The sequence below is a fragment of the Arabidopsis thaliana genome, chromosome 5 (genome assembly GCF_000001735.4).
Source record: "Arabidopsis thaliana chromosome 5, partial sequence".
Classification (NCBI taxonomy): domain Eukaryota; kingdom Viridiplantae; phylum Streptophyta; class Magnoliopsida; order Brassicales; family Brassicaceae; genus Arabidopsis; species Arabidopsis thaliana.
The window spans coordinates 2,036,277-2,048,000 of NC_003076.8; the positions used below are offsets into that span (position 1 = coordinate 2,036,277).

General features: G+C 37.8%; 5 protein-coding genes and 1 pseudogene across 7 annotated transcripts; 4 read left to right on the top strand and 2 right to left on the bottom strand.

The window, feature by feature from the left end:
* Positions 1 to 35: 35 nt before the first annotated feature.
* Positions 36 to 1,579, bottom strand: AT5G06630 (proline-rich extensin-like family protein). Its single transcript, NM_120746.3, has one exon. The coding sequence runs from the start codon at positions 1,546 to 1,548 to the stop codon at positions 226 to 228; it is 1,323 nt and encodes a 440-aa protein (NP_196281.2). The 5' UTR covers positions 1,549 to 1,579; the 3' UTR covers positions 36 to 225.
* Positions 1,580 to 2,540: 961 nt separating this feature from the next.
* On the top strand, positions 2,541 to 2,945 carry AT5G06634 (annotated as a pseudogene). The gene has a single exon.
* Positions 2,946 to 3,321: 376 nt separating this feature from the next.
* Positions 3,322 to 5,652, bottom strand: EXT10 (Proline-rich extensin-like family protein; the record flags this gene model as incomplete). 2 transcript variants are annotated; one of them, NM_001342889.1, is made up of 2 exons in its annotated part: positions 3,322 to 4,836; positions 4,912 to 5,652. In NM_001342889.1, the coding sequence occupies 2 exons, from the start codon at positions 5,650 to 5,652 to the stop codon at positions 3,583 to 3,585; spliced, it is 1,995 nt and encodes a 664-aa protein (NP_001331105.1). In that variant the 3' UTR covers positions 3,322 to 3,582. The 2 variants fall into 2 exon arrangements, with proteins under 2 accessions (NP_001331105.1, NP_196282.1); NM_120747.2 differs by having other exon boundaries at positions 3,365 to 5,652.
* AT5G06645 (gibberellin-regulated-like protein) lies at positions 4,557 to 5,248 on the top strand (the record flags this gene model as incomplete). The annotated part of the gene is made up of 2 exons (NM_001342890.1): positions 4,557 to 4,697; positions 4,773 to 5,248. The coding sequence occupies 2 exons, from the start codon at positions 4,557 to 4,559 to the stop codon at positions 5,064 to 5,066; spliced, it is 435 nt and encodes a 144-aa protein (NP_001331106.1). The 3' UTR covers positions 5,067 to 5,248.
* Positions 5,653 to 7,142: 1,490 nt separating the features above from the next.
* GIS2 (C2H2 and C2HC zinc fingers superfamily protein) lies at positions 7,143 to 7,924 on the top strand. The gene has a single exon (NM_120748.2). It carries the CDS (start codon positions 7,210 to 7,212, stop codon positions 7,783 to 7,785), a length of 576 nt encoding a protein of 191 aa, NP_196283.1. The 5' UTR covers positions 7,143 to 7,209; the 3' UTR covers positions 7,786 to 7,924.
* A 2,584-nt stretch (positions 7,925 to 10,508) lies between these two features.
* AT5G06660 (transmembrane/coiled-coil protein (Protein of unknown function DUF106, transmembrane)) lies at positions 10,509 to 11,685 on the top strand. Its single transcript, NM_120749.3, has one exon. The coding sequence runs from the start codon at positions 10,587 to 10,589 to the stop codon at positions 11,175 to 11,177; it is 591 nt and encodes a 196-aa protein (NP_196284.1). The 5' UTR covers positions 10,509 to 10,586; the 3' UTR covers positions 11,178 to 11,685.
* The last annotated feature ends 39 nt before the right edge of the window (positions 11,686 to 11,724 follow it).

Here is an 11,724-nt window from a genome sequence, read left to right on the forward strand (position 1 = left end):
TCTTAACCAAATTATTTTCAATCATTAGATAGTGAAACACATATAATATATATATTAAGCAAAAATAGGAACAAAAAAGTGCATTTAAAAAGATAGCCAAATTTTATTACATAAAAAAAGCTTAACAAGATAAATCAACAAAGAACAAAATCAGAAGAATAAAAAAAACCAATCATAAAAAGAAATTATTGCACTCATGCTTCTTCTTAAAGAAACAATTCAAAATCAATAATAAGGCGTCTTGTAGACATATGGTGGTGGTGGAGACTTGTAAGTGACTTTAGGAGAAGGAGAGTAGTATGGAGGAGGTGGGGAGCTGTAGACGTATGGTGGTGGTGGAGACTTGTAGTGAACCTTAGGAGAAGGAGAGTAATAGGGTGGTGGTGGGGAGCTGTAGACGTATGGTGGAGGTGGGGACTTGTAGTGAACTTTAGGAGAAGGAGAGTAGTATGGTGGTGGTGGGGAACTGTAGACGTACGGTGGTGGTGGGGACTTGTAGTATACATTTGGAGATGGTGAGTAGTACGGTGGGGGTGGGGAGCTGTAGACGTACGGTGGTGGTGGGGACTTGTAGTAAACCTTTGGAGAAGGAGAGTAGTACGGTGGTGGTGGGGAACTGTAGACGTACGGTGGTGGTGGGGACTTGTAGTATACCTTAGGAGAAGGAGAGTAGTACGGTGGTGGTGGGGAGCTGTAGACGTATGGTGGAGGTGGAGACTTATAGTAAACCTTTGGAGAAGGAGAGTAGTACGGTGGTGGTGGAGAACTGTAGACGTACGGTGGTGGTGGGGACTTGTAGTATACCTTTGGAGATGGAGAGTAGTACGGTGGGGGTGGGGAGCTGTAGACGTATGGTGGAGGTGGGGACTTGTAGTAAACCTTTGGAGAAGGAGAGTAGTACGGTGGTGGTGGAGAACTGTAGACGTACGGTGGTGGTGGGGACTTGTAGTATACCTTTGGAGATGGAGAGTAGTACGGTGGGGGTGGGGAGCTGTAGACGTATGGTGGAGGTGGGGACTTGTAGTAAACCTTTGGAGAAGGAGAGTAGTACGGTGGTGGTGGGGAACTGTAGACGTATGGTGGTGGTGGGGACTTGTAGTAAACCTTTGGTGAAGGAGAGTAGTACAGTGGTGGTGGGGAACTGTAGACGTACGGTGGTGGTGGGGACTTGTAGTATACCTTAGGAGAAGGAGAGTAGTACGGTGGTGGTGGGGAGCTGTAAACGTATGGTGGAGGTGGGGACTTGTAGTAAACCTTTGGAGAAGGAGAGTAGTACGGTGGAGGTGGAGAATTATAGACGTATGGTGGTGGTGGAGATTTATAGTTTACCTTTGGTGATGGAGTATAGTATGGTGGTGGTGGAGAACTGTAAACATATGGTTTCGGATGTGGTGCGTACTTTGGGCCTTTGTGTTCATAGCTGGGAGAATCGTAAGCTGGGGTATGAGGAGATGAGTAAGGGTATGATGTCACTGTAGCCGCAATAGCACTTAGGACCACAACATAAACCATGCAATTCATTAATCCCATTGTTCTTGAGGATCTCATCACACTCTTTTATTTCTTTGTTTTTGGTTATGTTAGACTTGAACATGAACACCCTTTATATAGTCTTACTTTGTGTTCTCAACTTGCGTTCGTGTGTGGCACTTCTAAGTACATTAGAGGACGTGCTAAGTTGTTTGTTTGAAAATTCGTGATTCGTGAAGAATATGTAATAATACTAGATTCTTGAGCAACCCTCAATTTTTAAGGATTATAAGTTAAAAAAGAATTATATGGTACAAGCTGGTTCTTCTTTGGTTAAGGCAAGTGGATGCGAATCGATCGTGTGAGCAACATTTGATTCACAACATTTCCTCATGGGCGACCACGTTCATCCAAAAAAAAAAAAAAAAAAAAAAGCTAAGCATCTATTTACATTAGAGTTGCTTATGCTGTTTCTTACTTTTTTTTTTATCTTTTTTTTTATTGGCAATAGCCATTATTCTTCTAGTAACGTCATTTGACGGAGCAAAATAAATACATATATCATCCATTTGAGCCGCATTTAGACCAATTAGTGTTTTTTTTTCTTTGTTTGATAAAAGATTAGACCAATAAAGTTTGTATCGCAAAACTAGCAATTTCATGCTTTTTTTTTGCTCTTACGTTGTGTGATCAACTGATCATTAATTATCGCACAGTATAACATTAGCAAAAGCTTCGTTCATTCTTTGTAGTGAATCAAAAGAAAACAAATATGACTATGATAAACTAACAGAATCTATCGTCAATCTTGCACTTTGTCATGGAAAGCAGCACTAATGACATTTTTTTAAACAAGAGCGTACTTCTAGACGGAAAAACAAAATCCAAACTAAAAAGAAGAATCGTGCTGATGAGGAAACAAAGAAATTAGGGGAGAAGGTAACTTTAGGGATCCACCTGAAAACTTGTACTAAATGCTGTTAAAAAAAAAAACAGAAGAGAAGTAACATTTTTCTACACAAAGTTGAAGACTCTTGAAAGCATCAACGATTTGACCAAAAAAAAAAATGGAAAGCATCAACGACAATAACAAAGAAGAAATTAAAGATTCAAGTGCCACTATTGTTTCAAGAACTTCCCTACTTCACAAGCCCTAGCTAGGTGGCCATCAAAACGCTCAATAGAGAACGTCAACGAACCAAACGCTTCAACGTCCATTCAAACACAGTCGCTTTTTCCACCCCCAACATTGGTGCTTGCCTGCTTCTAGGTGCAACGAGGATCGCTTTAGCTTTGAAGCTGCTCAAATCAACCACACGAGATTAGGATTATGTCGTAGCTATAACTAATCCGACCGTTCATCTTATAATAGATATATGCCTTGGCGTTCATCGGTGATCACCAGACTAGACCGACGTATGTCGGGTGGTGGTAGCAGCAGCATAAGTCTATTTTACGATTCCAAGACGAATGTATCCTTCTTTTAATACCTCTAATTCTTTCTTTTTTTCCTTTAGTTTTCCTCTAGTTTGTTTTGTTTTAATTCACTTATGATGGTTAGTCCCCGTGACACCGTATAAACTTCACAGTTAAACAAGTTCAAGCAGATGAATAGAAAACTCTCAACGGCGAGCTTGTATGTCTTAAATAGAACTAGACCTTGTTGAAAAATTTATGTGATACACTCTTCTTCTCCTATAAATCTTGACTTTTGATGTATTTTATGTAATATACGTCATAAGTTAGAGAAAAAAATAAAAATAAAAAGAGACGCAAGTGAGAATACTAGGAATAAGAAAATAACGAAATAGCTAATATATGTACTATATACAAATTTTAACGGTTCGATCTAAATCTATCATATCCATAACCTTACCAAAATTGCTTTTTAACCTTTTTTCAATGGATAGCAAAACGGATATATTAGAAATTTGGAGCCAATTCGAACAAATACCAAGGGATTTTTAAATATAGCCAAATATTATTGGTAAAATAAAAAGCTCAACAAGATAAAGGAACAAATTAAAAGAACAAAATCAGAAGATTCAAGAGAAAAAAATCATAAAAACAAATTATTGCAATCACGTTTCCTTTTAATGAAACAATTCAAAATCAATAGTAAGGCGCCTTGTAGACATATGGGGGTGGTGGAGACTTGTAAGTGACCTTTGGAGAAGGAGAATAGTATGGTGGAGGTGGAGAGTTATACACGTATGGTGGTGGTGGAGATTTGTAATGAACCTTTGGAGAAGGAGAGTAATATAGTGGGGGTGGGGAGCTGTAAACGTATGGTAGTGGTGGAGACTTGTAGTCAACCTTTGGAGAAGGAGAATAATATGGTAGGGGTGGGAAGCTATAGACGTATGGTGGGGGGGTAGACTTGTAGTCAACCATAGGAGAAGGAGAGTAGTATGGTGGGGGCGGAGAACTGTAAACGTATGGTGGTGGGGGAGACTTGTAGTTAACCTTAGGCGAAGGAGAGTAGTATGGTGGGGGTGGGGAGCTGTAGACGTATGGTGGTGGTGGAGATTTGTAGTTTACCTTAGGCGAAGGAGAGTAGTATGGTGGGGGATGGGAGCTGTAGACGTATGGTGGTGGTGGAGATTTGTAGTTTACCTTAGGCGAAGGAGAGTGGTATGGTGGGGGAGGGGAACTGTAGACGTATGGTGGTGGTGGAGACTTGTACTCAACCTTTGGTGAAGGAGAGTAGTAAGGTGGGGGAGGGGAGCTGTAGACGTATGGTGGTGGGGGAGACTTGTACTCAACCTTTGGTGAAGGAGAGTAGTAAGGTGGAGGAGGGGAGCTGTAGACGTATGGTGGTGGGGGAGACTTGTAATCAACCTTAGGTGAAGGAGAGTAGTATGGTGGGGGCGGGGAGCTGTAGACGTATGGTGGTGGGGGAGACTTGTACGCAACCTTTGGTGAAGGAGAGTAGTAAGGTGGGGGCGGAGAGCTGTAGACGTATGGTGGTGGGGGAGACTTGTACGCAACCTTTGGCGAAGGAGAGTAGTATTGTGGGGGCGGGGAGCTGTAGACGTATGGTGGTGGGGGAGACTTGTAGTCAACCTTAGGCGAAGGAGAGTAGTATGGTGGGGGTGGAGAGCTGTAAACATACGGTGGTGGTGGGGACTTGTAGTCAACCTTTGGAGATGGAGAGTAGTATGGTGGGGGTGGGGAGCTGTAGACGTATGGTGGTGGTGGGGACTTGTAGTAAACTTTTGGAGATGGTGAGTAGTACGGTGGGGGTGGAGAGCTGTAGACATATGGTGGTGGTGGGGACTTGTACTCTACCTTAGGAGAAGGAGAGTAGTATGGTGGAGGTGGAGAATTGTAGACGTACGGTGGTGGGGGAGACTTGTATTCAACCTTTGGCGAAGGAGAGAAGTATGGTGGGGGTGGGGAACTGTAGACGTACGGTGGTGGGGGAGATTTGTAGTCAACCTTTGGCGAAGGAGAGTAGTATGGTGGGGGTGGGGAGTTGTAGACGTACGGTGGTGGTGGGGACTTGTAGTCAACCTTTGGAGATGGAGAGTAGTACGGTGGGGGTGGAGAACTGTAGACATATGGTGGTGGTGGGGACTTGTACTCTATCTTAGGAGAAGGAGAGTAGTATGGTGGAGGTGGAGAATTGTAGACGTACGGTGGTGGTGGAGACTTGTATTCAACCTTTGGCGAAGGAGAATAGTATGGTGGGGGTGGGGAGCTGTAGACGTATGGTGGTGGAGGAGACTTATAGTCAACCTTCGGAGAAGGAGAATAGTATGGTGGAGGTGGGGAACTGTAGACGTAAGGTGGTGGTGGAGACTTATAATCAACCTTTGGTGAAGGAGAATAGTATGGTGGAGGTGGAGAGTTGTAGACGTTTGGTGGTGGTGGAGACTTATAGTTTACTTTTGGAGAAGGAGAATAGTATGATGGAGGTGGTGGAGAAATATAAACGTATGGTTTTGGATGTGGCGCGTACTTAGGGCTTTTGTGTTCATGGCTGGGAGAATTGTAATGTGGGGTTTGAGGGGATGAGTAAGGAGAGGAGTAAGGGTATGATGTCACTGTAGCCGCAATGGCACTTAGGACCACAACGTAAACCATGCAATGCCCTAACCCCATCGTTCTTGAGGATCTCATCATACCCATCTCTTTATTTTTATTTATTTGTTTTGGTTTTATGTTATACTTGAACATGAATACCATTTATATAGTCTTTTTTTGTGTGTGTAAATATTATACTATCTTCTCAAGTTGGCTTCGTGTGTGGCACTTCCAATTACATTAGAGGACGTGCAATGTTGTTTGTTTGAAATAAAGTAGCAATTCGATCGTGGAGAATATGAAATTTTATTAGATCCTCAATTTTTGAAATATTTGTTCGTTTTCTTTTGTTTGAACTTTGTCAACTCAAATAATTAGAAGAACAAAAGACTATTAATGATTATTTTAGCTATTGAGAAAATTTTTGTTTCATAAATTTTATGTGACAAGGGAAAAAATATTTTATTTCTCTTATGATGAATTAAAAGGCTGTGTATTAACTACTGCTTTTGTTTCTAAAGGATTATTGAAGAATTTTAGGGTATATTAGAGTTGCTTAAGCTGTTCTTCTTCTGTTAAAGCAACTGCATGCGAATCGATCGTGTGAGCAACGTTTGGTTCACGACCATGTTCTTTCCTCATGGGCGACCACTTTCATGATCCATTATAATAAAACAAATATGACGAAGACAAATTAACATAATATATCGTCACTGTTGCAGTTTGTTATGGAGAGTAACATTAATGAATCTGTTTTTAACAAGATCGTACTTCGAGACGAAAAGCAAAATCCAAACACAAAAAAAAGTAATCGCGCAGATGAGGAAACAAAGATGTGACACCACGCAGTTTACCATCTAACTACATTAATTTGAGGGATCCACCTGAAAACTTGTACTATATGTTAATTCATATGCATGGTTGTTTTATTTTACTTTTTGGTCTTGTGGTTAGTATTACCTACTCAAAAATGAGGATTTGATTAGATGAGGCAACATACAATTTGATTAACTACTCAAAAACATGGTTGTTCTAAAACTGACCATAAGGAAGAAAAAAATGTATATATATCACGACAGAGATTTGAAGTTTTGGACTAAAGCCTCACACATAGCCATCAGTGTTATATACTGTATATAAGCTGTCACTATTAAACATAGAAACAGGAACCTTAAAGATACAACTATATACTATCTTGACATCAAATACGTGTACTAAAACCTTTTCATAAAAGATGCATTGACATGACATATCAATGATGGTAGTTCGACGGGTAGAAATCATCAAGGCAAATCCGCATTTGAATTGAATGCTCACTAGATTATCTACAAGGAGACAAACCAATTAGCTCACTAGTTTAGTTCAATTCTTGTCTGGCTAATCCTATCTACATATACAAGACTATAATATAGCAAAATTAGAAAGAATATAGCTAGAAACGGGTAAATATATACTACTTACCAAAAACTAAATGTGCCTGAATAGGTCTATTATAGTTAATAGTTATTCAGTGTAAATTATCTATGTACATACCCCATCGGGAATTAAATGCAAGAAACATAGAGGAGACCGTACTTCGAAGTTGCAAATTTAACACTAAGTTGAAGAATCTAGAAATAGAAAGCCAAAATCTTCCTTTACTTCAACTCTACAATTTCAATCTTTTCTCTGTACTTAGCCATCCAGAGTCATAACCACCACTATATTAAAATGAAGACTTATGATTTCATGAACGTCAACTCTTTCTCTCCTAAGGAAAGACCCATTCGCCTCTTTGGCTTCGAGTTTGGAGCTTCTCATGAAGAATCTGAGTCCAAAGACAATTACAACGAGAACAATGAAAGCATCAAAGACGATAACAAAGAAAAAAGATTCAAGTGCCACTATTGTTTCCGGAACTTCCCTACTTCACAAGCCCTAGGCGGCCATCAAAACGCTCACAAGAGAGAACGTCAACAAACTAAACGCTTCAACCTCCATTCAAACGCAGCCGCTTTCTTCCACCGCCAACAAAACCACATTGCTGCTTCTAGGCTCTACGAGGATCGCTATAGCCTTGAAGCTGTTCAAATCAACGACGCGAGATTAGGGTTATGTCGTATGTATAACTCATCTGCGAGTTTTAATCGTGACCGTTCATCTTATTATAATAGATATATTCCTTGGTTCATCGGTGATCACCAGACTAGACCAACGTATGTCGGTGGTGGTAGCAGCAGCCATGGTCTGTTTTACGAGTCCAAGAAGAATGTACCGGACCACGTGAGTTTGGATCTACGCCTCTAGTTCCATTCTTTTAGTATCTCTCTCTAGCTAGTTCTTAAAAAAAAAAAAAGAGAGACTAGTTTTTTTTCCTTCTTTCAAATACTTTTTATTTTATTTTAGTCTACTTGATTAATTATGAATTTATGATAGTGTATCCCCGTAGATATCATGTTATATTAACAGTTAAACAATTTTATGGAGATGAACTTTAACTTCAGATAGTTTCTTTCTGAGATTTAAAGTCTTAAATATTATCGACGCATTCCAATCTCAGAATAGGTTTATATCTCACATTATAAGTATAGAATTGAGAATGGACCTTAACCCATGAAACTTAACAAAAACAAAATTAACATATGCTAAAATCTTCGGATTGTATTTTAAAATCGCTACTTGAAACTTCAACTTGTATCTAAAAAGGTAAAATTATTAATTGAATAATATAGTGTTTAGAAGCGAAACATTCGTCAATCACATCTAACGACGGTTAAAGTATGTGATTAATTGGGAATATTTAAATGATCGATTTGATAATCAGCAAGACAGCAACCATAAAAGTGGACACTTTAATTTTCGTAAAAAACAATTTGACCTTTTATTTTCTAAAAAAAATATTCAAATATCAAAAAATACGAATTTATTTGTAACATTTTTTTCGATTTTTGTTTTTTAATATTGTTATTTTTTTCATTTGACACATCGTTATTTTCATATTACTTACCATAAACCCATTTATCACCAATAGAAATTATCCTCGAACCTTCTTTTCAACCACACCAGTTTATTTATTTAACATTCTCTTTAGAAACTTTAAAGCATAGCTTAAAGTAGTACGAAACCGAAAACTTAACTAACACATTTGTTAGCTCAACTCTCTCTTTTTTAAAAAAAATCGTCAATTATTTTGCATTTCTTTTTTGACAACATATATTTGGTTTCGAAAGACCGTTTGATTGGTTATGAAATGTCCACGCCAATAACATTAACTCTCAAATCTAAATCGAATCAGTAAAGGGTCCCAAGGGATACATCACCACTAAGTTTAAACTTGAAAATGTTTACATTTTTCTTTCAAGTTTTTTTGCCTCCACCTAAAGACAAACCAAATAAATGTTTAAATTTATTCGAATTGTGATGTAAATAACGCCTGAATGCAGCATTTAATAACTCAGTTTCTGACAAGAAATACACATCCGCCTAAATAATTCCGTTAGCCTTAATGTTTATACAGATGGATTAACGTATGGACTCAAGATAGACACATATCGTTGAGAACAATGTACTAGATGACCTTTGATGAACGAATGAAAGGTAAAGTATCCATAGAGAGCAACATTGAGATATATGAAGAAGAGGAAAATCGTTTTTAGAAGTTAATAAGTATAGTTTATTTAGTTGGAATTGGATAAAAGTAATGTTCAAAGAGTACATAGTGCCTTGAACGTCTATGTGATTCTAAGTGCACACTACGAGATAGGCTTATAAAATATATAAAAATACATATTATTTAGATGATGTTTATTTATATTAATAATAATAAATAATAAGATACACAAATACGATTTTGTTATTTTAATCAAAATTACAAATACACTATATAGAATATAATAAAAGCTAGCTAGAAAATAACATATTTTCAATTCTAGTTGCGTATGAACTGAGAAGTGAACAAGAATTAATCTATGGAACCTAAACATCAGATCCTAGTTGATATGCAAAACAATAATTGATGTGTGATACGAGAAGAGACCGTGGTGGGTACATGTATAGTTCTATAACAAATTTAATTTCAATCTAACTTTGTGTTAGTACAAAGTACAAAGGAAACGTTTAATCATAAATAGACAAAATCTCATGTCCCACACACATTCAAAACCACCCCTACAAATTAAATGGGAATGAAGAAAACGAAAATGATACCAAAATCATGTTAACTAAATATAGCCAGAGAAAAGGATGACTCACTTCAGATTTTATTTGGCTCACGTTTTTCCAAATCTACTTTTGGGTGTAACTTAAATCAAGTGCTCACATTCCATGTACTATATGTATAACGAGAAAATTATTATGTAGTTGTAAGTTTGATATAAGGACGAAAATTTCTCTATTTTGTCTTTTCAGGACATCTGATCATTCTATTAATTTAATGAGAAAAATGAATGTTTTGTCTTGTTTAACATTTGTTTTGTTTGGTTTGTCAAACATGTGTGGATGATGCATCAACAACACTAACACGAACCACTACAATAAAGGCTCAACCACTGAAACGAAATGTAAACAACAATTCCGCCTCTAAAAACATTCCTGATAAAATTAAGCCTTGAACCAAAATGAAAGAAAATACAACAATATAATTAAGCCAGAAAATGAAGTTCATAACCAAAAATAAATAAATAAACGTAATCTATAACCGACCTTACAAAAAAACACAAAATCTTGATCTACTATTTTATTCCAAACCTCAAAAAAATATCTCAAAATCGACAAATCTCAAACCCTAGAAATTTTGAGAAAAATCATTTGTTTAAAAGGGAATTTAAAATGGATGTCAAAACGACGTCAAACACACATGTTATGCCGTTTATTAATTAACTCAGTATTACCATTATGAGTGGGCGTTTTTAATCATTGGGCCCTTTTATTTCTCTTACATTGGTTTAAACTATGTTCATTTTGTGGCCTTGTGGGCTTTTATTAAAGTTTGACCCTTTTTGTTGATATTTGACTTTCTTTTGTATGATAAATTCTCAATCAAATCTCTGAGCTTTCAGATATACTCTGATAGAGAAGAAGAAGAAGAAGAAGAGATCAGCTGAGCAACAATGGCCACCGCGATACCTCTCTTCGCCTCTTTCAAGTATGCCGATAGTCTCACCGTCGTTGGAATCTCTTTCTGCACGGCGTTGGTCTGCGAAGCAATCTCATGGATCCTAATCTATCGCACAAGCTCTTACAAATCGTTGAAATCTTCCATTGACAAAGCCTCTAAGAAGCTTGAGACGATGAAGACAGATAATCCTTCCTCGAAGCTAACAAACAAGAAATCGAAGACGAAGAAGATAGATCGCGTTGAATCCAGCTTAAAGGAATCGAGCAGAGATCTATCACTCTTCAAGTTTAAATCTGGTGCCGTTGTGGCTTTGGTTCTCTTTGTCGTGTTTGGATTGTTGAATTCGCTTTTCGAAGGGAAAGTGGTAGCGAAGCTTCCGTTTCATCCGATTACGATTGTGAGGAAGATGAGTCATAGAGGATTGAAAGGCGATGATTCCACTGATTGTTCCATGGCTTTTCTTTATCTGCTTTGTTCTATTAGTATAAGGACTAATCTGCAGAAGTTCTTGGGTTTCTCTCCACCTAGAGGAGCTGCTGGTGCTGGTGGTTTGTTCCCAATGCCTGATCCAAAGACCAATTGATCAGGTTTGATCTGATGATGAATTGGATTCTGGATTCTTAGCTCGTTGTTACTCTGAAATTTTCATAGATAACTTCAATGCTCTGATGTAGTGGTGTTGTTTTCAGTTCGTTTGATGAGAAACACTTTCAAAGTTTCGAGTTTTGAGTTTTCTTCTAGTATGAGGTTTGGATTTGGATCCCTTAACATGATCTACTCCTTTTCAAATTCAGTCTTGATTATTGTGTGTTCAAGTCCTTTTCATATGCTTTGACATCTTTCTAATCATTTGTACACCAAAAGGCTTGAGTTTTCATGCGTATGGATTGTTTGGAGACTGAAATGAGAGGTTAGTGAAAGATGTAGGTAATAAGAGTACACATGGATAGGGTTTTGTCAAGTGTAATGGGTAAGTTACAGAGAGGCTCAGGTCATATCCTCAGCAATGTAAGACTTGTTAGTTATTGAATATTTGCATCGTAGTACTTGTCTATGCTTATAACTAGTGATTGGCAATGGTAATCTGATCAGCTGGAAAGTCCTAAATGGTGTAAAGATACCATAATCAA

Bases quoted from the DNA above. Each gene is read 5' to 3' on its own strand.
- AT5G06630 (NM_120746.3), bottom strand. From the start codon at position 1,548: ATGAGATCCTCAAGAACAATGGGATTAATGAATTGCATGGTTTATGTT.
- GIS2 (NM_120748.2), top strand. From the start codon at position 7,210: ATGAAGACTTATGATTTCATGAACGTCAACTCTTTCTCTCCTAAGGAA.
- AT5G06660 (NM_120749.3), top strand. From the start codon at position 10,587: ATGGCCACCGCGATACCTCTCTTCGCCTCTTTCAAGTATGCCGATAGT.